General features: G+C 65.5%; 3 protein-coding genes across 4 annotated transcripts; 1 reads left to right on the forward strand and 2 right to left on the reverse strand.

Annotated features, from left to right (window-relative positions):
• Positions 1-751: 751 nt before the first annotated feature.
• On the reverse strand, positions 752-8,922 carry PLEKHH3 (pleckstrin homology, MyTH4 and FERM domain containing H3). Of its 2 annotated transcripts, XM_063178847.1 has the most exons (13): positions 8,755-8,922; positions 6,875-6,930; positions 6,120-6,208; positions 5,822-6,016; positions 5,489-5,646; positions 4,690-4,813; positions 3,554-3,851; positions 3,268-3,475; positions 2,900-3,036; positions 2,663-2,783; positions 1,914-2,360; positions 1,644-1,835; positions 752-1,564 (listed from the first exon to the last, which is right to left on the reverse strand). In XM_063178847.1, exons 1-13 carry the CDS (start codon positions 8,905-8,907, stop codon positions 1,391-1,393), a joined length of 2,352 nt encoding a protein of 783 aa, XP_063034917.1. In that variant the 5' UTR covers positions 8,908-8,922; the 3' UTR covers positions 752-1,390. The 2 variants fall into 2 exon arrangements, with proteins under 2 accessions (XP_063034917.1, XP_063034916.1); XM_063178846.1 differs by having other exon boundaries at positions 1,644-2,360.
• A 2,529-nt stretch (positions 8,923-11,451) lies between these two features.
• CCR10 (C-C motif chemokine receptor 10) lies at positions 11,452-16,275 on the reverse strand. The gene is made up of 2 exons (XM_063178682.1): positions 16,072-16,275; positions 11,452-12,534 (listed from the first exon to the last, which is right to left on the reverse strand). Exons 1-2 carry the CDS (start codon positions 16,273-16,275, stop codon positions 11,452-11,454), a joined length of 1,287 nt encoding a protein of 428 aa, XP_063034752.1.
• Positions 16,242-24,646, forward strand: CNTNAP1 (contactin associated protein 1). Its single transcript, XM_063179074.1, has 24 exons — positions 16,242-16,352; positions 17,346-17,447; positions 17,574-17,767; positions 17,848-17,995; positions 18,178-18,381; positions 18,449-18,633; positions 18,714-18,857; positions 19,138-19,399; positions 19,784-19,933; positions 20,001-20,172; positions 20,260-20,366; positions 20,472-20,591; positions 20,688-20,891; positions 20,983-21,139; positions 21,295-21,422; positions 21,532-21,699; positions 21,779-21,997; positions 22,075-22,314; positions 22,388-22,624; positions 22,733-22,860; positions 22,972-23,065; positions 23,169-23,402; positions 23,525-23,572; positions 23,658-24,646. The coding sequence occupies exons 1-24, from the start codon at positions 16,274-16,276 to the stop codon at positions 23,846-23,848; spliced, it is 3,915 nt and encodes a 1,304-aa protein (XP_063035144.1). The 5' UTR covers positions 16,242-16,273; the 3' UTR covers positions 23,849-24,646.
• The last annotated feature ends 321 nt before the right edge of the window (positions 24,647-24,967 follow it).

The following is a 24,967-nucleotide window of genomic DNA, read 5'->3' on the forward strand; positions in this document are numbered from 1 at the left end:
TGCAGGGCCAGCTCTGTCCCGGCTGGCAATGCCATGGGGCCCAGGCAGCACTGGGCAACTGCTGCAGCAGAGCCAGAAATACTGGCAGGACCTGCCTGCACGGCTGACCAGGGCTGGCACTGGCACCGCCCTGCCTGCAGAGCACACAGCACCCACATGGATCTCCTGCAGCACTGAGGCTCTGGGCAGGGGTGGCCATGAGGGGCTGGGAGTGCCCTCACCACTCAGGATCTGAGGCAGGGACAGCAACACCAGGAAGGACATGGTTGGGAGGCTGGACAGTGTCAGGGGATATGGACACAGCAGCTCTGTTCCTGACCTGTGGGAGTTGGGCTGTGGCCTGGGAACAAGGGGCAGTGCTGGCACCATCCCAAACCCTGGCAGCCCAAGGTGAAAATTAGCATTTTCCTCTTACCCTTTGGGGCACAGAGCAGGTGACTAAAAATACAGCCACGGTGGCAGCATGGGCTCCCACGCCCTCTTTGGCAGCAGCCCCTGTGGCTGGGGCAGTTCCCCCCGCCGGGGCAGCCAGTGCCAGGGGCTGCCGGGGAGCTGGAGCTGCCTGTGCTCTTGGGGAAATGCCAAAGGTCGCCTGGCAGTGACCAGAGGGACAGCAGTCCCTGCCCCCAAGGACATGCTGTGCTGCTCCTCCCCTCTGCCTGTTCCAGGCCCTGCTGCCCTGGCTGCCCCAGGGATCCCACTGTCCCAGCCTCCCGCTGGCAGCCCACGCTCCAGGACAGGAGGCCCAGCCTTTCCTTTGTGCATTTATTTAGAAAAACAACCAACCAACCCCCCCCATCCCAAGACAGAACCAACAAACTCTACAGAGGCAACACTGAGGGGCCGAGCCCCGGCCGTACCAGCTGCCACTCCACCATCCAGCCCTGTGACACCAGCCTGGCCACAGGGCCACCGCAGAGCCCAGCCACTCGCGCAGGAGGAGCCCGTGGCTCCCCAGGGCAGCCTGGCCAAAAGCCGCCCGCAGCTTTCCAGAAGGGGTGGCTCCAGAGGACGGACAGACAGACGATGGCACAGCACTACTGCCTGGTACCCTCTGCTTGCCCAGGGCACGAGCAGGGTGGCCAGGCAGCACAAGTGCTGCAGGCAAAGGCACCGGGGTATAGGGGACGGGGACAGGCCTGGGGGCAGCGTTGGGGACCACAGCAGGGCGGCCCCGCTGCCCACCAGGGAAAGTGCTGGGAGACGTGGGGCGCGCAGGCGTCTCAAAATAAATTAAGGGAATAGCCAGAAAGGCAATGGCAGTGGGGGAGCACGACCCCCTGGCCCCCTGGTCTCTGGGGGCCAGCACAGAGCTGCCACTCGCTGCCAGGCTTGGCTGCCCTCCCACGCCGGCCACGGGAGCACCTGCGTGGCCACAGCAGCTGCTGGGCTAGCTGTGGGAGGAACCCACTGGTGGCCAGGGCCCGGGAGCAGGGCAGAGCCCCTGGGGCAGCACAGTGGGCTCCAGAGTGGGGGCACTGGTGGGAGGCTCCTGGGGCCGGGGCAGCCGCTGGGCACCCGCAGAGGCAAGGTACGTCTTGAGGAGCTGGGCGATCTCATCCACCTGCGGGTACAGCGGGCACGGGGGTCAGTCTGGGGCACCCTTGGTGTGAGGGGAGGGTGGAGGCATGGCAGCCCCTTACCTGGGAGGTCTCAAAGAGCAGGTCTCGGTCCTCCACGGAGAGGCGGAAGGTGCTGCTGTCAGAGGCACCAAAGGAGGAGATGCGGCCGTAGCAGAAGCTGTCCAAGGGCTCGGGCTCTCCCGGCTTGTACAGCGAGACAGCCTTGGCCCCGATGCCCAGCCACAGGCGCTGGGGCCCGGCCCCCACTGGGCTCTGCAAGGGACAGGGGGGTGTCAGGCTTGCCCACTGCCCCCAGTACCACCCCTGTACCACCCCCAGCCAGGGCCTCACCGCCTGCAGGTCCACATCGAAGAGCGTGGAGCCGAAGCCAGGCCACTCCCGCACCAAAGCCACGTAGGCGGCCATGGCCTCGGGCCGGCCCATGCCCTGCAGCAGCTTCCACTTCTCCACGATGGCAGCCATGGTGCTGGCCCCCTCCTCCCGCAGCCGGCCCCGCAGGCGCTGGTCCCGCTCCGCCCGCTGCTTGGCCAGGGCCTGGCCCCAGAGCCCCCCGGCCAGCAGCCCCGCGCGCAGCCGGGCCCCGCGGCACTTGGGGGGCCGGTGGGGCAGGGGCGGCAGGCGGGCGTGCAGCACGTGCGGAGGGAAGAGCTCCTCGAGGCGCGGGAAGGGCGCGTGGGTGGAGAAGTCGCTGTTGAGGCTCTGCAGGCGCAGGGCCGCCAGCGTCTGCAGCGTCTCCTCCGACGTGGGCACGTAGCCCCGCAGCACCATCTCGTGCGCCTGGCAGAGAGCAGGGTGAGCTGGCACGGCCACCACGGCACGGCCACCACGGCATGGCCACCACGGTATGGTCACCACGGCATGGCCACCATGGCACGGCCACCACGGCACGGCCACCACGGTATGGTCACCACGGCATGGCCACCATGGCACGGCCACCACGGCATGGCCACCACTGTATGGCCACCACGGTATGGTCACCATGGCACGGCCACCGCGGCACGGCCACCACGGCACGGCCACCATGGCACGGCCACCGCGGCACGGCCACCACGACACGGTCACCCTGGTGTGCCACTCACCTGCTCAAAGAGGAGGGCAAACTCCAGGCTGTCTCGTGGCACGTTGTCCGTGTCCAGGAAGCCGTAGTGCTTGAAGCAGAGCCGGCACGGTGGGTCCTGCTCCCGGTCCTCTCCAGCCAGGCTGCAGCAGACAGGAGCGGCTCCATCAGCTTGTGGATGTGCTCCATCCCCATCTGTCCCCTCCCGCCTGTGCCCCCCAGCCCCTCTCCTCCGTAGGCAGCAGAACAGGACATTTACTTTTCAAACCTGGTGAGGACATCAGCCAGCAGCGTGGCACTGCCCACTGGCTGCTCCCGTCGCCGGGACTGCTCGTAGAGCGCAAAGAGGTTGGGGCTCTGGGACAGCCCCAGGCGTGACACAAGTTCCTGGGCCACCTGGGCGAGACAAAGGCAACCGATGGTGACCACGTGTTCCTGGCCACGGCACTCAGGGCTGTAAAGGGACACAGACAGGTCATGGTGGGCAAACGCAGACAGCTCCTGGCCCCTCTCCACCGTGGCTCAGCTGGGAGAGACCCTGCTCACCTGCTGTGGCACTCTGCCCACCCAACCCTGTGCATCAAAATGTCCCCAGCCCCCCTGCCTGGCACAGCCATAACCCCTCACCTCCTCGGCTGTGGTGTGGGAACTGATGGCCACGCTGCAGGCAGGCGCCCCAGGGCAGTGCACCGTGCAGATCATCTCCTGCCGCTGCATCAGCACCAGGATCTCCTCCAGAGAGGGCACACACTCCCTCCCCTTCGTCTTTCCCAGCGCCTCTCGGATGAAACAGGCGTACTTGGCCATCTCCGAGGCGGGGAAACGGTTCTCCGTCCTGCAAGAAACGCCAGGAGGATCAGGGTGGCACTGATCTGAGGGGCGCCCGGCACGTGGCGAGCTCCCTGGCACTCACCTGTCCAGGTGGAAGCGCAGGAAGCGCAGGACAGGCGGGGAGGGCAGGAAGGTGCAGCTCATGCAGGTGAGGAGCTGCCAGTAGTGCAGGTCGCCCTGCCCGCCCGGCGCCGGCGGCTCCGTAGTCTGCTTCACCAGCTGGCAGTAAATCTCATCCACCAGCGGGGGCAGGTCCAGGCAGGTCTGCAGGACACCCTGCATCAGCGGCACCGGGTCCCGCTCTGACTCCAGCTGCTGCAGCGAGTTGAAGAGCTTCACAGCCTCGTCACGCAGCGTGGTGTAGCTGCGGGGGCCGGGGGCTGTGGGATGGGATAGGGGTTAACAGCCATGTGGGGTAGCTGTGGGATGGGATAGGGGTTAACAGACCCGTGGTGTGGCTGTGGGATGGGATAGGGGTTAACAGCCCCGTGGTGTGGCTGTGGGATGGGATAGGGGTTAACAGCCATGTGGGGTAGCTGTGGGATGGGATAGGGGTTAACAGCCCTGTGGTGTCAGGAGCTGTGGGATGGGATAGGGGTTAACAGCCCCGTGGGGTGGCTGTGGGATGGGATAGGGGTTAACAGCCCTGTGGTGTCAGGAGCTGTGGGATGGGATAGGGGTTAACAGCCATGTGGGGTAGCTGTGGGATGGGATAGGGGTTAACAGCCCCGTGGTGTGGCTGTGGGATGGGATAGGGGTTAACAGCCATGTGGGGTAGCTGTGGGATGGGATAGGGGTTAACAGCCCTGTGGTGTCAGGAGCTGTGGGATGGGATAGGGGTTAACAGCCCTGTGGTGTAGCTGTGGGATGGCATGAGGGTTAACAGCCCCATGGTCCTCCCCAGGACCCACTGCCAGCAGCCAGGCACTGTCCTCACACCCAGGGCCAGCCAGGCCCCAGCCCAGTGCCCACCTGCCCTGCACAGCATCTGTGGCATGGGATGAGGGTTAACAGCCCGATGGCATAGCTGAGGGGTCAGGGGCTGTGGAATGGGATGAGGTTTAACAGCCCCATGCTCCTCCCTGCACTGTCCTCACACCCAGAGCCAGCCTGGCCCCAGCCCAGTGCCCACCTGCCCTGCACAGCATCCATCCCAGCCATCACTGCTGCCATCCCAGAGTGCAGTACCCAGCTCTGTGCCCCCCATCTGCCGCTCACCACTTTGGTCCAGGCTGCCGTAGGGGAAGGGCAGCAGGGGGGCGTAGAGGGGGCCACTGGTGTAGCGCAGGATGGGGTTGCAGCGATAGATCTGCTCCAGAACCTCGGGGCTGTCTCTGTGCTCCTGGAGGGCAAAGCAACAGCTGCAGAGGGGTAACCTGGCACAAACCCCCACCACCAACCTGGGGCATGTGAGGCCCCAAACACCCACTCCAGTGCACAAACCCCCACCACCACCCTGAGGCATGTGAGGCCCCAAACACCCACCCCAGTGCACAAACCCCCACCACCACCCTGAGGCATGTGAGGCCCCAAACACCCACCCCAGTGCACAAACCCCTATCACCACCCTGGGATATGTGAGAACCCAAACACCCACCCCAGTGCACAAACCCCCACCACCACCCTGGGGCATGTGAGACCCCAAACACCCACCCCAGTGCACAAACCCCCACCACCACCCTGAGGCATGTGAGACCCCAAACACCCACCCCAGTGCACAAACCCCTATCACCACCCTGGGATATGTGAGACCCCAAACACCCACCCCAGTGCACAAACCCCCACCACCACCTTGGGGTATGTGAGAACCCAAACACCCACCCCAGTGCACAAACCCCCACCACCACCCTGAGGCATGTGAGGCCCCAGACACCCACCCCAGTGCACAAACCCCCATCACCACCCTGGGATATGTGAGAACCCAAACACCCACCCCAGTGCACAAACCCCCACCACCACCCTGAGGCATGTGAGGCCTCTAACACCCACTCCAGTGCTGCTGTGGGCATGGGCTCACCTCGACATCACGCATGAGCAGCTGGGTGGGTGTTTGGACAGGAGCTTTGCTGTCAATGACCTTCTGCACGGCGCACACCCAGCGCACGGCCTCGTTGAGGTGCTCGGTGTACAGGCGGTAGCAGTGCTTCCTGCCAAACACCGTCACGCTCCAGTAGCCTGCAAGGCACAGACCCACTCACCCACTGCCCACCAGCACCCCAGCCAGGCTGGCTCAGCGCCCCAGGGCTCGGCACAGCCTCTCCTCTGGGCTAAACAGGCCCTCAGGGCTGGCAGGGAGGGTACAAGCTGTGCCGGCAAGATGAAGCCCGGCCAAGGGGCATGGGCACCTCACCCGTCTCCTTGTAGAGCTGCTTGTCTGGCCAGAGCACGGAGCAGAGGCTGGTGAGCACCAGGGAGCCCAGGCGCCTGGCGCCCTTCTCGTTGCTGCTGTAGTAGTCCAGGGAGTCGGGGGTCAGCACGAACCAATACTTCCGAGGGCGGATCCAGGGGGTCTTCATGCAGCCCCGCATCTCCCGCTGCAGCCAGCCTGGGAAGGGGAGCCCTCAGCCTCGCTGACACCCACCCCAATGGCTTCTCAGCACGGGGAAGGGTCTGCACAGCTCTGACCATCCCTCCGGTCACAATCCCACCTTTCACCAGCGCGTCAGGCTCGTCCTCCACCGGCCCTGGGCCCTTGTCCACGATGAGGCTGCGCATCTCCTCTGCAACGAGCAGGGACCTGAGGAGAACATGAGGCTGAGCTCAGGCACCCATGGGGCTCTCCCAGAGCCCCTGAGCAGGGAGCTGGCCCCGGGGCTGGGATGAGCTGGGTCCCGAGGGGCTCTGGGCACCCCACAGCCCTGCGGTGGGAACAGAGTCATTGGGTGCAAATGACCCCGGCTAAAAATAAGCTGTTTGCAGTCTTGGCCCTGCCAAGGAATTCGGAAAATGAACAACCAGGAAGGAATGTTGGCAGCAGCGTCAGAACTGCGTGTACAGCGAGCGAGCAGGCCCCTGTGCCCCTGCACCCCGTCTTCCTCGGCACCAAGCACCCCAGGGCACAGCCTCTGCTGATGGACACAGCCCGGCAGAGCCTCCTGGCACAGCCAGAGTCATGCACAGCCCCATCAGCCAAGCCTGAGGCAGTCAAGCTCCCCGGCACGGCAGGGGGATGGAGACGTGCCTGAGGATGCGCCAGGGATGGGGACAAGCACGGCAGTCCCGGCTCTGCCACTCCCTGCTCCGCCTGACAGAGCAGCACAGCCTGGTGCTGGCTCGGTGAGCAGGATGGAGCACACACCAGCACCAGGGCAACCTCCCACAACACGCCAGTCCCTCAGCTCCTGCAGCACCACGCAAGGGACGCGGGGCAGGGGAACACTCACCGGGGCAGGGGAACACTCACCGCTCCGAGCCGCTGCTGCTGCGGGTGGGCTGGCTCAGGCTCACCTCCAGGGATCCCTGGGGAGGAAGGAGACATCTCAGCCCCACGGTCATTACCTGGCATGCAATGACGGTGAGGCATGACTGTACGCCTCCTCCTCCTCCTCATTAACCCAGCTCTGGGCGCAGAGAGACAGCCTCACACCCTGCTGCCATGGGGCAGAGGAGCCCTGGCACCCACAAGGGCACGGCAGCAGCCAGGGCTGCAGCTGGGGCTCCCCGGGTGCGGGGGCAGCCGGCGGGCGCGCTGGCCGTGTGTGTCCTGAGCTGACCCAGCTGGCTGAATACCGTGCAGAATTGCACAAGGTCAGTGCTGAGTAATACGCTTACGGCACAAAGTCCCATTGTAATGGGGCCGCTGACTTCCTGCCCGCGGCGGTGGGACGCAGCGCTGGGAAGTCCCTGGCCCTGCAGTGGGACAGGGTCAGTTCCTCCTCACGCAGCACGGCTTGACATGGACAGTGCCACTCACGTGACGGGCCTGGCACACATGCTGGGACACGAGGCAGAGCCCAGGCACAGGCAGGCACCGGGCCGGGCGCGGTGCCCAGCGCAGAGGGGTGCGGGGACATGGAAGCACCGGCAGTGCTGTCCTGGGAGATGCACGGGAGCTGCTGCCAGCTGCAGCCCAACGGGGCAGCCAGAGGCTCGGCAGGCCAGAGCACGCAACGCCAAGAAAAAGAGACAGATGCTAAAAATAGTGGCGGGGAAGGGGGAGCCGCCGCAGGTACGGCTGCGCTGCGGGGCAGGGCCGGGCGCCACTGACCTGTGGCATTAAGGGCACCTGTCAATAGCGCCGGTGCCCATGCACAGGGCCGGCAGCGCCAGACACTGTCCCGCTGGGAGAGGAGGGCCTCACACGCTCCTCAGGGCTGCAGCATGCCGGCAGTGCCTGCTTTCTGCTCAGGAGGCAGCGGCGGCAGCCGGCCCTTTCTCAGGGATATAAATAAACAGCAGAGGAGCTGCGGCCGCAGGGCCAGGGGAGCTGCTCCCACGCTCCCACCAAGGGCCGGCTGACACCGCGGCTTTCCAAGGACCCCCTGGCCACAGCAAAGGGCTCTCGGGGGAGCTGGCGTCACCAGTCGCCCACGCCAGCCCGGAGCCAGCGCGGCCCATGGGATGTGGGAAGCCCAAAGACGGTTCCTTACGCAGCTGTGCCCTTGGCACTGCCACCAGTCAGTCCCCAGAGGGCCCAGCTCCAGCCCCGTCACTGTCCCCACGGGCTGGGACCTGCTGCTAAGGGACCGACGGAGCCAGGGCCTTGCTGCAGCCCCCGCAGCGGGCAGGGGAGAGGGGCCACAGCCAGCGGGACCGGGCAGTCCCCACCCCCTGTGCCCCGCGAATCCGGGCTGGGATCCAGGGCCCTCGGTGCGGGAGAGCGGCGGGACAGAGCGGAGCCCCGGGAGCTCCATGCCCCGCAGCCCGCGCTATCAGCCGCCGCACACGCAGCCCGGCCGGAGGAAGCACCGGTTTCCGCCGCTCCGTTTCCCTCCAGAGAGGAAGCAGCCGGAGAGGGGAGATCCAGGCCCGCTCCCCGCGGCCGGCACGTGCTCCCGGGACCGCCCCGGTCCGCTCCCGCCGCGGGTCTGGCACGGTACCCGGTACCCGGTACCCCCGCGGTCCCGTCCTAAGAGCGGGGCAGCCCGGAGCGGAGCACCCAGCGGGACGGTCGGTGCTGCCCCGCGGGCCCGGGACCTCCGCGCCCGCCCGGAGCCTCCATGGGCTGCGGCTCGCCCGCACCCACCGGAGCGACGCACCCTGCACCCCGCACGCCGCGGGGCCGCCCCGGCGGCGCGCCCGCGCTCGTCCCGGTGGCCGTCCCGGCGCCGGTGCCGGCCCCACCTGGTCTCCGTGAGCGCGGAGCTCGAAGGACGCCTCCTCCTCCTCTTCGGCCTCGCCGTCCGCCTCCCGCTCCGCCTCGCCGTAGTCCCGCCGCAGCAGCGTGAAGCCCCGCCGACAGCACAGCAGCCACCAGAGCCCGCCCGGGAACGGCATCGCCCCGCCGACACCAACGGGACGGCACCGGGACGCGACGGGACCGGCCCGCCCCGCGCACCGGCCGCCGGCCCCGCCGCCGCCCCGGGCGGGCCGGGCCGCGCGTCACCGGGCGCCGCCAATCGCCGCGCGCGGCCCGGGGCGGAGCTCCCGCCCGGGGCGGCGGGGCCGCCGGTGCGTCACGGCGGGGCGGGGGCAGCGCGGGGCCGGGCTGCGCTGGGCACGGTGCTCCCGGAGCCGCCGCCGCTGCCGGTAGGGTGCACCGGGTACCCTCGGCTCATCGCGGGGGCACCGTCACTGAGCGCCGCCTGCGCCCGGTGTGGGCACCGGCACCGGGCACGGGCCCCTGCCCTGCCCCGCGGCACCCGCACCGTGCGCTGCTCTCCTGCAGCGCTGGCGCCTGTCCCAGAACGGCGACTCAGCCAAGTTTGTGCCAGCGGGCAGCACCGTGGGCTCGGTGCTCGGGCAGGAGGGCACCCTGGGCAGGAGGGCACCGTGGGCAGGAGGACATGATAGACAGGAGGGCACGATGGACAAGAGGGCACCGCGGGCAAGAGGGCATCATGGGCAGGAGGACACAGTGGGCAGGAGGGCGCCGTGGGCAGGAGGACACCATGGGCAGGAGGACATGATGGACAGGAGGACACCATGGGGAGGAGGACACCATGGGGAGGAGGGCACGATGGGCAGGAGGGCACTGTGGGCAGGAGGACATGATGGACAGGAGGACACCATGGGCAGGAGGACACCGTGGGGAAGAGGACACAATGGGCAGCAGGACACAGCGGGCAGGAGGGCACCATGCCCAGGCAGGCCTGTCCTGCAGGCCCTCATAGCGACTTTCCACCAAGGAGCTGGTGGAAGGCGTTCATGGTGGTGCCACCGCTGCGTGGCTCAGCTCAGCCCCGGCTCTGCCCAGTGGCAGAGGGCATGGGTGCCATGGCAGTGTCCAGGCCCTGGTCCCGCTCCCGAAGCCCCGGAGCTCAGGCTCTGGCTGTGCCTCAGCTCTTGGGTCAGCGCCGTCCCTGGGAGCCTGTGGCTGCTGGGATGTGCGGGCAGGAAGCTCCGGCTGCCAGCTCCCCTCCCACGCAGCCGGCTCTGGATTGTGCCTGGGGCTGAGCCCCTGGTGTGGGGCCGGCTGTGCAGCCAGGCCAGCCACCAGCTGTGGGGGCACTGGATGGCTGGAACGGGACCCCCCCAGACCACAGGCAGCAGGGGCAGCTGTGCTGTGTGGCCAAGAACTGCCCGAATGTGGCTCTTGATCCCCACTGAGTGCTGTGGGGGACAGAGATCCATCACCCCACGTCTGCAGCTGCTGAGTCAGCAGGAACCTGCTTCTGGCCCTGCAGTAGGTGAAGCTTCTGGAATGGCTTCTTCCCGTCGAGCCCTGGGCTAATCCCAAACAGGGCAGGGGGTGAGCAGGAAGTAGCAGGACCAGGAGGTTCTTCCCTGCATGCCCAGCTCTGCTGGGAGGCTCCATGAGCAGCTGCACCACAGCCAAGCCCAGTCCTGTTCCCTCACTCTGGAGCGTTTCCTTAGCCAGGCCTGGTGATGGGACACGGCCCCGACACCGTGTGCCACCCCGTGGGACGAATGTCGCTCGCCGTGTCCTAGCCCGTGCTCTTGCGTTGGTCGCCACGTGTCCGGGCCGGACCAGCCGCAGCTCAGCACCCTGGTACCGCACAGCCTCGGGGCCGGGATGTGCCGTGGCACAGGAGCTCGTGGGGGGAGTAAGGAAGGGAGAAAAACCTCCCTCTGCCCCCCATGGGGTGCAGGACCCAAGGAGGGTTTGTCCGGCGTGGGGTGGGTCTCTGCTGTCCCCTGTCCGGGAGCTCCGTGTCCCTCCAGCGGCGGGGACGAGCAGAGGGCGACCAGGAGCCGTGAGCTTCTGCTGCCTCCTGCAGGCACCGCCCGCCGCTGCCCGTGGCCACGGAGCCCCGCAAAACCCCCGCGCGGAGACCGGGACTCGTTCGGGGTTTGTCGTGAGAGTGGGAACCAACTCCTTAGGGGTTTATTGTGAGAGTGGGAACCGGCTCCTTCGGGGTTTGTTGTGAGAGTGGAAACCAGCTCGTTCAGGATTTATTGTGAGAGTGAGAACCAACTCTTTAGGGGTTTAATCTGAGAGTGAGAACCAACTCTTTAGGGGTTTAATCTGAGAGTGAGAACCAACTCTTTAGGGGTTTAATCTGAGAGTGAGAACCAACTCTTTAGGGGTTTAATCTGAGAGTGAGAACCAACTCTTTAGGGGTTTATTGTGAGAGTGAGAACCAGCGGCCTGCCTGGCCCCAGCGTTGCACCCACCGAGCCGGCTCACCGGAGCCCGCGGCGCGGTGACACTGCAGGGTCTCCGCGGGGACCGCAGCCCCTCCGGGCATTGCGGGCACTCGCAGGGCGTGCGGGCGATGCGGAGCTGCTCTCCCCTCTCCCCTCTCCGCAGGCGTGTGCAGGCGCCGTGCGGGCTGTCCGGTGCTGCCCGTGTCCCGCTGCTCACCGGGGCTGTCCCCGGGGAGCGGCGGAGGCACCGAACCCCGCGGCACGGAGCTCCTACATCACGTCCAAGTAGCTGGAGAGCGATGCCCGCCGGCGGGGGCCGGAGCGGCCGGAGCAGCGCGGGCCGAGGGACCCCGCACAGCCGGCATCGCTGGCGAGCCGCCGCAGCTCCCGGCGGAAGCGCTGCCCGAGGAAGGCGTAGAGCAGCGGGTTGAGGCAGCAGCGCAGGTACGCCAGCCCGCCCGTGAGCAGCAGCGCCAGGTCCTTGCGGCGGCTCTGCGCGCAGCTCATCTCCCAGGGGAGCAGCAGCTCGGCCGCGTCCAGCAGCACCATCAGGCTGTGGGGCAGCTGCAGGGCCACGAACACGAGCACCAGGGCCAGCAGCACCCGCAGAGCCCGCTGCGGCTGGGCACCGCGGCTCGCCCGCAGCGTCCGCGCCACGGCCGCGTAGCAGCTCGTCATGGCCAGGCAGGGCAGCGCGAAGCCCAGCAGCACCTGCAGCAGGTTGGTGGCACCGCGGGCTGCCCGTGACACCTCGCGGGGAAACACCACGCGGCAGAGGCGGAGGTCGAGGTGCTGCTCTGCCTGGCCGTAGATGAACTGGGGCAGTGCCAGCAGCGCGGCCGCCCCCCAGGCCAGCCCCGCTGCCAGGCAGCCGAGCCGGCGAGCCCGGGGCCGCAGGCGGCAGGCGGCCGGCACCCGCACGATGGCCACGTAGCGATCCACGCTGATGAAGGTGAGGAAGAGGAAGCCGCTGTAGAAGTTGAGGGCGTAGAGACCCTGCAGCGCCTTGCAGGCGGCTGTGCCCGCGGACCAGCCCTGCAGCGTGTCGAGGATGGCGAGGGGCAGCGTCAGGAGCAGCAGGAGGTCGGACAGAGCCAGGTGCAGGATGCAGACATCGCTGATGCTGCGTGCCTGGCGGTAGCGGCTGTGTGTGAGCAGCACCAGCCCGTTCCCCGCTGTGCCCAGCAGCGAGAGCAGCAGGTACACGGCGGGCTGGAAGGTGCGGGCGAAGCCCTGCACTTCCTCCTTCTCACAGAGCTCTGGCAACGTGCTGGCCTCGCCCGAGTACGCGTCCTCCCAGGGGTAGAAGTCAGTGGTTGCCATCGGCTCTGTTGGGAAGGGGCTGGGAATCGCCTGTGCAGAGGGAGGCTGGGCAGGGGTGGCCCGGCCATGGGATGCAGAACCACCCCTGGGACAGCCCTTCTGCACCCAGCCTCACACTGGGAGCCCGGGGCACGCCCAGGGCACCCCCAGGGCACACCCAGGGCACACCCAGGGCAGTCCTTGTCTACCCGCCCTCACCACGGGGAGCCCAGCCCAGGTGCCGCAGTCTCTCGTCCTGGCCCTCTACCTGCGGGTTTCGTTTTCATCTCACACCCACCCGCAGCAGCTTATTTTGCCGTGCTCAGAGCGTGTAAGAGCGACCACAGGCTTCCTGAGAAGCCTCTGCAGAGCAGAGCTGGTGGAGGGACGTGACCCCAGCCACAGCATCCCCAGCACAACACCTTGTCCCACAGAATCCCCTTGCACGTACCAGGGAGCTGCTCTGGGGCTCAGCACCCAACCGTGGCCCTGAGCAGTTCAACCTTGGGGATCTTGGGGATCCACACCAGCATCCCCAGGGGCCCAAAGCCCCCACGCACGCCCCTGGGGACCCCAGAGTGGACAGAGCCTTGCACTGCCCGGTCCTGTTCCCAGATAGGGAGCTCCTGCCTCTCACAGGGAGCACAGCGCTCTCACCTCCCAGCTGCTCACCCTCTGGGGCAGCAGGACAGTGCTGCAGCCTGGTACAGCCTGGTACTGGTTAGTTGGGACCCCACTGATCTGGAGATCAGGATCTGACACTCTCTGGCTCAGCCTCATATCAGCAATTTCACTCTGGCCCCTCTCAGTGAGCCCGAGCTGGGCTTGGGTCCCTCAACTGCTCTGGGGCCACAGCTGGGATCAGAGCCCAGTGCCAGGGCAGGCTGACTCTCCAGCAGCTCCTCCAGACCCTTTCCTGCTCAGGGCCTGGAGCACCAGGCACCGCCCTGATTCCCCAGGGTTTTACCTTTCAGTCTAAACCCACAGGACTCACTAAAAAACAAAGAAAAGCCAGTGATGGGGGGGTCCTGCCTGGCTCCCAGCAAACCCCTCGCCCTGGAGCCCCCTTACCTGCTCTGTCATTGCACAGCAGAGCCTTTCTCCTGGCCTCTGGGTCTGAAGCTGTTGGTGTCTCAGCTCTTTCTAACCTGTGGTTTGGCTACGTGAAGCTCCTGATACCGAGAATGAAGAGCACAGGCCCAGCCTTGAGGAAAGCAAGGTGGCAGGTGTGACCCCACTGTGGAGCTATGATGAATCTTTTACTCTGTTCATCTTTTACATCTGCGTGCTGGGGACAGAAATAGCAGCCCTGCTCAGTCTCTGTCATGGGGGTGTGCAGGACAAAGCTGGGAGCACGCAGCCAGGGGAGCAGGGTCTGGCTGAGGGCATCCAGCACATGCAGGAAACCCCAGCCCACCCCAGGGCTGCTTTTGGCTTCTGCAGGAGCAGGGAGAGTGGGGCCAATGAGCAGAGTGAGGCTGCTGTGGGCTGGGCACGGGCAGGGTGCTCCTCAGGCAGGATTGGCAGAGCCCTCTCTGCTCTAGGGTTGTCTTTTCCTGATGGCAAACGTGGTGGTTGCATGTCGGTTTCTCGGCTGTTTAGGTGGCCTGGAAAGGCCCGGGGTGGCCTTGAACAGCCCGCGCTTCAAAGGACGAGAAAAGGCTTCAGATCTTTTCTCGGTCTCGGTGTTTATTAATTGTTTATCTAAAAGATTTTCTTTCAGCCCAACAGAGGTCTGCACAGCAAGCCAGCCATGAGCACACTGAGAGCCCCTAGGGCGGTCACCTATCTTTATACCCCAAGTTACGTATACAATATTTATCATTTTCCCCCAATACCTTCTACCCTTATTAACCGGTGCACTTCTAGTAATGACCAATCCCAAAGTGCCACCATCATCACAGAAGATGGAGGCCAAGAAGAAGAAGAAGAAGGACAGGACACGCCCCAATTCCTCCATCTTACTTCTCTAGACCCCCCTGTACAGAAATCCTAAACCCTGTGTTTCACACTCTAATTAACTTATCCCTTCACCATTCACCCAGTGAGATCCTCCCATCCTCATACAGAGGTCGTCTCCTGTGTAGGGTCAAAGTCCAGCCACCAGACACTTCTGGCAACATTCCAGGACTCCCGAGCCCCCCAAGGGTGGTCTCAGCCACTCTGCACATCAGTCCTGAGGTGCTGAGATCCCACAGTTGCAGAAGCCGGGGTGGCAGCTGGAGCAGGGCACTCACCCAGGGCTCCCAGCCTGGTGCTGCATCCCCACAGTGCTGGGCACGCCTGTTGCTGGTTGTTGACAACGCAATCCCCAGCTCCTCATTAAAAAGCAGATTAGTTGCTGTGGGGCAGAGACCCCATTTCCTCTCCTCAGGGGGGAGAAGACTGATCCCTAGCCTTGATGGGCTCCATAATCCCTCAATCCCCCTTTCTCCCAGCTACAGCTGTCTTTGCCATGGCTTATCTCCACCCTGCCCTCGGCCCTCCTGCTGCCTGCAGACAGGATCTCAGTGGGGCTGGATGGAGAGCAGCCAGCACAGGTGCCCCAGCATCCAGGGCATCCCCAGGGCTCTTTGCTGGATGTTCTCTTCCCCCTCTCCTGCTCTTCCTGCAGTGCAGGGGTGCTAACTGCACATCCCTGCCCTGTGCTGGCTCTGGGGGTGCTTTCCTGCATCTGGGGGGAAGGGGAGGGAGGAGGGTCCTGGGCCCAGTCTGTGGGTGCAGAGCAGGGATTCTACACGTCCCTGTTGGGGCTGTCACAGATCTGACCCAGCACAGGGTCAGGACGTGGGGCTGAGAGCAGGCAGCCCCCAGGGTGTAGGATAAGGCCAGGGGGGCTGTGCCTCTCCTAGGATGGACCTGTGGGCACTGCCAGGTCTGGGGGACAAGAATGAGGGTGACAACGTCCCCAGCTCACAGTTCCAGCTCTTGATAGCAAAACTGGTGCGCTGCCAGGTGTCCCACATCCCTCCACACCTGGGGCTCTCTGTTCTCTCTCATTCCCTGGGCAGGAAGGAGTTTTGGCCCCGACTGCCCCAGCTGATGCCTGTGCTGCCCTGCCCTGCCTGGGCAGCCAGCCTGGCACATTTTGCCAGGTCTGGAGCCCCCGGTGCAGAGCTGGGCACAGCCTGGCCGTGCTCCTGCTCCTGCCTGGAGCCAGCAGCTGCTGGGGCATCCCTGTCCCGGGGGCCTGGAACAATCTCCTGTTCCTGCTCCTGCTTGGAGCCAGCAGCTGCTGGGGCATCCCCATCCCCTGGGACTGCTCCAGGCTCCCAGGACAGCAGGACTCCTGCTCCCTCGGGGCTCTAGGTGTATGTAGGGCACGCAGGCGCCAGCCCCCCCAGCCCCTCTGTGTGCATCTGGGGGTGGTTGAGAGCAGACACAAACTAAATCCCTTCTTCTGCACCAGTGGAGAGAGCGGCGACCCCGAGACCTGCAGGCCTTAATCCACGGCTTGATTACAAACCCTCCACATCTGCTGCGGGGGGGCTGCGGGCACCGCTCCGACCCTCCCCGAGCGGCGGCTGGGACCGGGCACCGCCGGGGAACGGGCAGGAGCTGCGGCACAGCCTCCCCGCGCCCCGGTACCGCACTGACACGGCCCCGGTGCCGCTCGCCGTGCGAGGAGCGGGGAAATCGAGCTGCCGGGCGGAGCATCTCCCGGGGGCGGCCGGGACTCTGCGCCGCGCCCGGCCCGGCCCGGTTCCCCCCCGCCCCGTGGGCGGAGCCGCCGGCCCCGCTCCGCCGCAGCACCGGGAGCGGCGGCGCCGAGGGGCTCGGGGCGCGCAGCATGAGCGCCCGCCGCCTCTTCGGGCTCCTGCTCGCCGCCTGCGCCGGCTTCCTGCGCCCCGGTCCCGGCTGCCTCGCACGTAAGTGGGGCCGCAGTCCCGGCAGCGGCCGCTCCGCACTGCGGGACCGCGCCCGCCGCCCCGTCCGCGCATCCCCGAGCGGTCCCCGCATCCTCCGCTCCCTCGGGCGGCCCCTCTTCTTCCCCGGGCACCCCCGGCATCCCTCGGCATGCTCCGCTGCCGCCGTTCGCACCGTCCCCAAGGTCACCGCCGGGCGCGGCCGTCCCGGCTCTCCCGCCGACCGCGCCCCGCCCGGGGCGGCCCCGCCGCAGCCCCCCCGCCGGCCGCAGCCTCTGGGGACAACCGGGACAACGGGGACGCCCCGAGGATGCGGGATGCCCCGGAACGCCCCGGGATGCCGCGGAGAGCGGGGACGCCCCGCGGGACCTGCGGGCTCTGCCGGCAGCACCTCGGTCAGCGCCGCCGCGGGGCCGCACCGGGCCCGACCCCGCACCGGGGCTGGGGCAGCCGCTCGGGAACGGGAATGGGAGAGGCCCCGGTGGCACCGGGCAGCTCCCCGTGGCCCCCTGAGACGGCGCCTGGGACCCCATCCCCGGGGCCGGGGGGAAGGGGCAGCGAGGCGGGGGTCGGTGGTACCGGGGAGGGCAGAGCCGGGGGTTGATGCAGCACGGATCCTACAGTGAGCTGGGGATGCTCCTGAGCTCCCCGCGCTCCGTCCGACCCGGTAAGGGACCCTGAAAGAGGTTCGGGACCCCGGCCCCTCCGAAGGGTCCTTTGCCGGTGCCGCGAGGGTTCGCACGGGATCCCCCGGGATCCCACGCGGGATCGTTCCGCGCCGGGGCGGGGCAGAGCGGGGGTCCCGTCGCCCGCGTCAGTGCGGAGGCGGCTGGTGCCGGTGGCGGGCCCGCAGAGGTGTGTCAGCTCCGCTGCAGTGGGAGGGGAGAGCACAGCGGGCCCGCCGCTCCGCCGGCCCTCGGGAGCGCTCGGGGTCCGCGCAGGGACACTGCCCAGCTCGGCGCTCCGAGGACGCCCCCAACTCCATTCTGCCCTCAGGACCCTGCTACGATGAGCTCGTTGCTCCCCTTTACTCCTACTCCATCGGTGCCTCCTCCAGATACAACATCTTCTACTCGGCCAGCTTCGCCCGTCTGCACAGTGAGTGCCCCCGCAGGGGCGGTGGGCAGGGGGTGTCCCCGGCCGGGTTTTGCCTCTGGCGGGGCCGAGGGGCCGGGTCGGGCGCTGTGGTGGTGCCAAGCAAGCCCTGAGCTGCTCTCCCCGCAGGCACCAGCGGCTGGTCCCCCGACCCCCGCGACAAGCAGCCCTGGCTCCAGATCGACCTGATGCAAAAGCACCGGATCAACGCCGTGGCCACGCAGGGAACCTTCAACACCTACGACTGGCTCACACGCTACATTGTGCTCTATGGAGACCACCCCACCAGCTGGAAACCCTTCTTCCAGCAGGGCAGCAACTGGGTAGGGGGCAGCCCGGGGTGGGAGGTGTGTAGAGACCCCTGACTCAAAGCAAGGTGCTGACAGTGACCTTCCATCCCCAGACATTCTTCGGGAACGTGAACGAGAGCGGGGTGGTGCGGCATGACCTGCACTACCCCATCCTGGCACGATACATTCGCATCATTCCCGTGGCCTGGAACCCACGGGGGAAGATTGGGCTGCGCCTGGGCCTCTATGGCTGCCCCTACCGTGAGTACCTGGCCAGGGGCTCCAGCAGCCCTGCCTGGTGGGACCCTGGCTCTGGCAAAGCTCTCTCAGGGGGCGTTGTGCCAAACACGCTGCAGCCATGGCAGCAGAAGGGTGTGTTCCCCGTGCCAGGGCACCTGCTGCTGCGGGCAGTGACATGGCTGGGGCTGCTCTGCTCTCCCCAGGGTCCCACGTGCTCTACTTTGACGGGGACGATGCCATCTCCTACCGTTTCCGAGCCAAGAGGGTCAGCACCTTCGAGGATGACATCTCCTTCAACTTCAAGACACTGGAGCAGGATGGGGTGCTGATGCACGGGGAGGGCTCCCAGGGTGACTACATCACAGTGGAGCTCAAACAGGCCCAGCTCCTCCTGCACATCAGCTTAGGTGAGCCGGGACCGGGGGCTGGGGGCGTGGGGCCAGGGGGCCACGGGCTGATGCTGGTCCTCCCCAGGCAGCAGCCCACTGCACGCCACCGAGGGCCACACCACGGTGGCCGTGGGCAGCCTGCTGGATGACCAGCACTGGCACTCCTTGCACATTGAGCGCCTGGGCCACTACGTCAACCTGACGCTGGACGGGGAGGTCAAACGCTTCCGCTGCCGCGGCACCTTCGACCAGCTTGACCTGGAGACTGAGGTGGGTGCGCAGGGCAGGGGCTGCCAGGGTGTCGATGGTGTCCTCCAGAGAGGGGCTGACACCCTCCCCGTGCCTGCCAGGTGTTCTTTGGAGGGGTGATCGACCACGACAAGCAGCACCTCACGTACCGGCAGAACTTCCGCGGCTGTGTGGAGAACATCATGTTCAACGGCGTCAACGTCGCCGACCTGGCCCGGCACCGGCGGCCCAACATTCGCTTTGAGGTTCAGCCCGGGGGGTGGCCCCTTCTCTCCCTGTCCTGGGTGTCCTTAGCCCCACCGTGGGGTGCCCCCTTCCCTGGGGCAGGGCTCCCTGCCTGCTGTGGGGTGATGTGGGGCCGTGCTCAGCCGGGCGGTGCCAGATTGACCCTGCAAGGTTGTCCCTGGCCTGGGGCGCCCGCCTGGCTCTGCCAGGCATTGGGATCAATTTGGCATGATTGAGGCCAGCACTGCGGGGATGAGAGGGGGACATTCCCTTCCTCACCCCTCCCATGGTCACTCCCAGGGCAAAGTGGGCCACTACTGCCAGGACCAGCTGACCAGCCCCATCACCTTCGCCGGCATCAACAACTACGTGCAGGTGCCGGGGATCCCGCGGAGGAACCGCCTGGCCGTCAGCTTCCGATTCCGCTCCTGGGACACCGTGGGCCTCCTGCTCTACACCGGCTTCTCCGACCGCCTGGGCTCCCTGGAGATGGTGCTGAGCGAGGGGCAGGTCAATGTCTCCATCGCTCAGCCCGGCAAGAAGAAGCTGGAGTTTGCTGCAGGTGGGCTGGGGGGTCAGGCTGGCAGCAGAGCGTCCCCAAGCACCTTCCTCTCTGTTGTTATTATATTGCAAGAGTTCTGTTGTCATTACATTGCAAGGATTCCAAATTGACAGAGTTTCCTACCTCCTTGATGCTTCTCGTAGGCAGTTCCTCTAAGCACTGACTTGTCCTTCTTTTCACAGCAGCCAACTGACTCCAATTCCCCTCAACCAATCAATCCACTCTTATAACACTCTTATTATCAGCTACAGCTGTGGCCTGTTAACATCAGGCCTGCTCCTAATCTTTAATAATTAACCCAGCTGCAACTCTTTAGGGGGTAAGATTACTTTCTATATTACCTTTATTTACTTATATTCTATCCCTCAACACGTCTCTGCGCAGGGCACCGCCTGAATGATGGCTTCTGGCACTCAGTGCACCTGGTGGCACGGGAGGGCTCAGCCGTGGTGACCATTGACGATGAGGATGGTGCTGAGTTCCGGGTGGCACACCCCTTCCAGCTACGCACCGGCAGCCAGTACTTCTTTGGAGGTGGGCAGCAGGGTGGGGTCTGGGGCAATGGGTGCCTGGGGGCTGCTCACCCCCATCTCTCTTGCAGGCTGCCCCAAGCCAGCCTCAGTCACTGGGTGCAGGTCAAACCAGACGGCTTTCCACGGCTGCCTGCAGATGCTGAACGTGGACATGCAGCCCGTGGACGTGGAGCTGCTGGCACTGCACCGGCTGGCACAGTACCACAACGTGTTCTTCAACGTCTGTGGGATCACAGACAGGTATTGACCGGGGTGAGGGTGCTGCCGGGGAGTGGGGGGCACTGGGGGCTGTGCTGGTGCTGGGACAGGAGGCCTCTGTGCCCTCAGGTGCACCCCCAACCTGTGTGAGCATGACAGCCGCTGTATCCAGTCCTGGGATGACTTCATGTGCATCTGCGACCTGACGGGGTACAAGGGGGAGACCTGCCACAAATGTGAGCCTGGAGCCTCGTGGGTCAGGGACAGTAGGGGCACCTGCAGCCCCTGCTCCTGCCTGGTGCCTCCCTTGCACCGACCTCCTCTCTATTCTTCTCTTCCAGCCCTTTACAAGGAAACGTGTGATGCTTACCGGGTCAGCGGGAAGACCTCGGGCAACTACACCATCGACCCAGATGGCAGCGGGCCACTGAAACCCTTCACGGTGTACTGTGACATACGAGGTGGGGGCAGCAGGAGGGCTGAGGGGACCTCTGTCCGATGCTCCTGGAGCAGGGGTGTCCTAGGGATCAAGTCCTAAAGCTCCCCTCTCACTGCAGAGGACCGAGCGTGGACCATCATCCGGCACAACCGTCACTACGCCACGCGGGTGACGGGCTCCAGCGTGGACCAGCCCTACCTGGGGGCCGTGGAGTACTGGAACGCCTCCTGGGCCGAGGTCTCAGCCCTGGCCAACGCCTCTGAGTACTGCGAGCAGCGCATTGAGCTGCACTGCTACAACTCCCGCCTGCTCAACACGCCCTGTGAGCCTCGGGAGAAGGGGGTCGGCGCTGCAGGGCTGCACTGCAGGGCTGTGACACGGGACAGTGTCCTGACCCTCCTCTGTGCCTGCAGCCGGGCTGCCCTTCAGCTTCTGGATGGGGCGGAACGATGAGCGGCACTACTACTGGGGGGGCTCGAGCCCGGGCATCCAGCGCTGCGCCTGCGGGCTGGACAAGAACTGTGCTGACCCCCAGTACTTCTGCAACTGTGATGCTGACCATGCAATTTGGTGAGTGGTGGCAGCTGTGCAACAGGAGCTGTGGGGTGGGGACTGCAGACATGGGGGGCACAGACTCTGGGGCACTCAGATGGGGGTAACAGGGTTGCGGGCTGGCGAAGGGACAGGAACACCTCATGGCCCCACTGATGCGCTCACATTTGCAGGAGGACAGACAAGGGTCTGCTGACCTTTGTGGACCACCTGCCCGTCACCCAGGTTGTGGTTGGAGACACCAACCGCACTGGCTCTGAAGCCCGGTTCGTGCTGGGGCCCCTACGGTGCTATGGAGACCGTAAGTGAGCGGCCCCACAGAACATCCCCTGCCTGCAGAGTGCCTACACGGAGGGGTCCCACATGGAGGGACCCTGCCCACCCCTCACTGCCCCTCCTGTTCCCCACAGGCAACACCTGGAACACCGTCTCCTTCAACAGGGGCGCAGCCCTGATCTTCCCCACCTTCCAAGCCAACCACAGCCTGGACATCTCCTTCTACTTCAAGACCACTGCCCAGTCTGGAGTCTTCCTGGAGAACCCAGGCTACCGAAACTACATCCGCATTGAGCTCAACAGTACGGGGGGGCAGCAGAGGGTGCAGGGCTGTTGGGGGCAGAAGGGCTGGGGCCTCTTCTCAGCACCGTGTCCTTGCAGCCACCAGGGACGTGGCATTTATATTTGACATCGGGAACGGGGACGAGAACCTGACGGTGCGGTCGGTGGTACCCTGGAACGACGATGAGTGGCACCAGGTGAAGGCTGAGCTCAACGTCAAGCTGGCCCGGCTGCGGGTGGACAAGCTGCCCTGGGTGGTGCGGCCATTCCCCCCACAGAGCTTCGTGCGCCTGGAATTTGACCGGCCCCTCTATGTTGGTGAGAGCCCCCGGCCACGTCCCTGCACGCCCAGGTCCTCATGTGCCACAGGGCACTCAGTCTGGGCCCCGCTGCAGGCGCGGCCGAGCACAAGATGCGCCCGTTCCTGGGGTGCCTGCGGGGGCTGCGGATGAACGGGGTCACGCTCAACCTGGAGGGCAAAGCCAACGAGACGGAGGGCGTGCGGGTCAACTGCACCGGCTACTGCCAGGACCCGCCGGTGCCGTGCCAGAACAGCGGGCTCTGCGTGGAGCGCTACAGCCACTACACCTGCAACTGCAGCGTCTCCGCCTTCACCGGGCCCTTCTGCAACCACGGTGAGTGCAGCGCTCCGCGGGCTGGGAGGGCCGAGGAGCCGGCGCTGCCCTCACCCCGCGGGCTCTCCCGCAGACATCGGCGGGTACTTCGAGGAGGGCACCTGGGTGCGGTACAACATCCTGCCCATGTCGCTGTACGCCGCCCGGGAGTTCGCCAGCATTGTGAGCAGCCCCTGGCAGCCCCTGCCTGGCTACAACCTCACCAGCGAGGAGGTCAGCTTCAGCTTCAGCACCACCTCAGCACCTGCCGTGCTGCTCTATGTCAGCACCTTCGTCAAGGACTACATGGCTGTGCTCATCAAGGATGACGGTGAGGGCAAGGCCCCCTGCCCTGTGGGTGCCACTTTCCAAGCCTATAGATGGGCTGGACGTGCCCACTGAGAGTCCAGCCCTGCTGACAGCCCTGTGCTGCCCACAGGGAGCCTGCAGCTGCGCTACCAGCTGGGCACCAGCCCCTATGTCTTCACTCTCACCAACAAACCAGTGATAGACGGGCGGCCCCACCGTGTCAACATCACCCGCCTGAACCGCACGCTCTACACCCAGGTTTGGGCTGGGGCCCCCTCCCAGTGGGGCCCTGGGGGCTTCAGGTCATGCTGGGAGAGGGCATGGGCAGGGTGGCTCTGTGGGCACTGATGCTGTGCACCTTCCTCCCAGGTGGACTATCTCCCCGTCATGGAGCAGCAGTTTTCCCTGTTTGTGGACAGAAAGCTGGACTCGCCCAAGAACCTGTACCTGGGTCGTGTGATGGGTGAGCTGGGTCCTGCCCATGCTGGGGTCTCTGGGGTCTCCCCTGCACAGCATGGCCCTTGCCCTCTGAGAAGGATGAATAATCTCTTTCTGTGGCCCCACAGAGACTGGCGTGATTGACCCCGAGATCCAGCGCTACAACACACCTGGCTTCTCAGGCTGCCTCTCAGGGGTGAAATTCAACACCCTCGTGCCCCTCAAAGCCATCTTCCACCCCACCAGTCCCCTGCGGCCCTACAGCATCCGGGGAGAACTGGTGGAGTCGAGCTGTGCCTCAATGCTCCCCCTCAGCACCCTCCTTATCCCTCCTGAGATGGACCCCTGGTACATGGCCACAGGTGGGTGCTGTGGTGGGACCCTGGTGGGGATGGAGCCCTGGTCAAGCACCAGCTGCAGAGGGGAAGCTCCAGCATGGGACCTTGCTGCAGCCTGGTCTCAGCTGCCTCCTCTGTCTCTGCAGAGTTCCCCCACGTGCACGACGACGGCTGGATTGGGATCATCATCGGGTGTAAGTGAAGCCTCTGTTTGCTATTCCCCACTGGCACGGCCCCGTGGTCCCTCTCCAATCCCTCACTGCCGCCTCTTCCCCGCAGTCGTGATCTTCCTGCTCCTGCTGCTGTCAGGGCTGCTGGTGCTGCTCTACTTCTACCACCACCGCTACAAGGGCTCTTACCACACCAACGAGCCCAAGGCCATCCAGGATTACGGCGGCGCCGCCAAACCGCCGGCGGCCCGCAAGGAACAGAACCTGCCCCAGATCCTGGAGGAGCCGAGAGGGGACTAACGGGGCCGGGGGTGGGACGGGCTCACAGCCCCGGGAGCCGCCCGGGAATGAGCGAGCGCCGCGGGACCAAAAGGCCGAGCACACCTGAACTGCCAACACCCGCCTTCAGACTGACCCAACGGCACCGGACCGAGCGCCACCTCCTCGGGCCCGGATCCGCCGAGCCCCGGCCTCGCTCGCCCCGGATACAGCGGAGGCCTCCAGCTGCCAAACCCTGCCTGGCCTCTGTAGGGGAGCCCCGGGCCCGGTGCCCACCCTCCCTCTGGCCGGGGGCACCCCTCTGCTGCTGCCACCCGCGTAGCTGACCCGCTGCTTTGCTCGCTTCGCCAGCGCCACGCAGAGCCACGAGCGCCGGCCGCGCCCGGCCGCGCTGCCCAGCAATACTCCAACACCGGCGCCGCGCATGCCGCCACCGCACCTTGCTGAGATGCTGCTTTCATAAATCAGGTACAGATCCTTTCTACCATTTTTTTGTTGCTGGATATTCTACTACACTCTGGTTTTTTTATTCTCTCGGTTTGTATAAAAAACCAAGCGGAAGCTCCCGCGGGAGGGAGGCCCCCGCGTGTCGTGGTACGTGGTCTGTAGTTTGCTACTTCTCTGTACGAAGTGCCAGTCCTGCCGATTACCTCCAGCCCAGGGAAAGCTCCTGTTCACTTGCTGTGTTTGTGGTAAGACAATGTTACAGATATGCATTTATCTACCCAAAGGCCTGGCTCCACTGGGCACTTTATTTTTAAAAAGTCTGTTCTTTTGAATGAGATGTGAAGATAATCAAATAAAGGCAGAATGATGGCATTTGACACTCCCCAGCCTTCGCCTTGGCAGCCTGGGCAGATCCTCTCCTCCCACCCCGGCTCAGCCTGCACCAAGGGAGGCACCACATTGGCAACAGCAATTCCTGGTCCCAGAGTGAGAGGGAGGGTGTAGGGAGCCGGGGCTAGAGGCAGCTCAGCTGCTGCTGCACACACACATCATGTCCTGCTCTCCCCACCACCACCTCTCCCCACTTCCCACCCTGAGCCAGTGTGATTCAGGCAGCTGGCAGCACCGGGTCACTCTGTCCCCCCTGGACCCTGGGAGCCACGTTGGGGACAGCTGGGCAGAGCCCAGCAGGCT

Source organism: Melospiza melodia, chromosome 30 (assembly GCF_035770615.1).
Source record: "Melospiza melodia melodia isolate bMelMel2 chromosome 30, bMelMel2.pri, whole genome shotgun sequence".
NCBI classification, from domain to species: Eukaryota; Metazoa; Chordata; class Aves; order Passeriformes; family Passerellidae; genus Melospiza; species Melospiza melodia.

Coding starts and splice junctions, on each gene's coding strand:
- PLEKHH3 (XM_063178846.1), bottom strand. CDS start 8,907: ATGCCGTTCCCGGGCGGGCTCTGGTGGCTGCTGTGCTGTCGGCGGGGC. Junction 4,814..5,488: donor TGCTCATGCGTGATGTCGAG/GTGAGCCCATGC, acceptor TTTGCCCTCCAG/GAGCACAGAGACAGCCCCGA. Junction 2,361..2,662: donor TTGCCCTCCTCTTTGAGCAG/GTGAGTGGCACA, acceptor GCTCTCTGCCAG/GCGCACGAGATGGTGCTGCG.
- CNTNAP1 (XM_063179074.1), top strand. CDS start 16,274: ATGAGCGCCCGCCGCCTCTTCGGGCTCCTGCTCGCCGCCTGCGCCGGC. Junction 21,700..21,778: donor CATCCGCATTGAGCTCAACA/GTACGGGGGGGC, acceptor GTGTCCTTGCAG/CCACCAGGGACGTGGCATTT. Junction 23,066..23,168: donor GTACCTGGGTCGTGTGATGG/GTGAGCTGGGTC, acceptor GTGGCCCCACAG/AGACTGGCGTGATTGACCCC.
- CCR10 (XM_063178682.1), bottom strand. CDS start 16,275: ATGCTGCGCGCCCCGAGCCCCTCGGCGCCGCCGCTCCCGGTGCTGCGG. Junction 12,535..16,071: donor ACCGGGGCCGTGTCAGTGCG/GTACCGGGGCGC, acceptor CCCTCTGCACAG/GCGATTCCCAGCCCCTTCCC.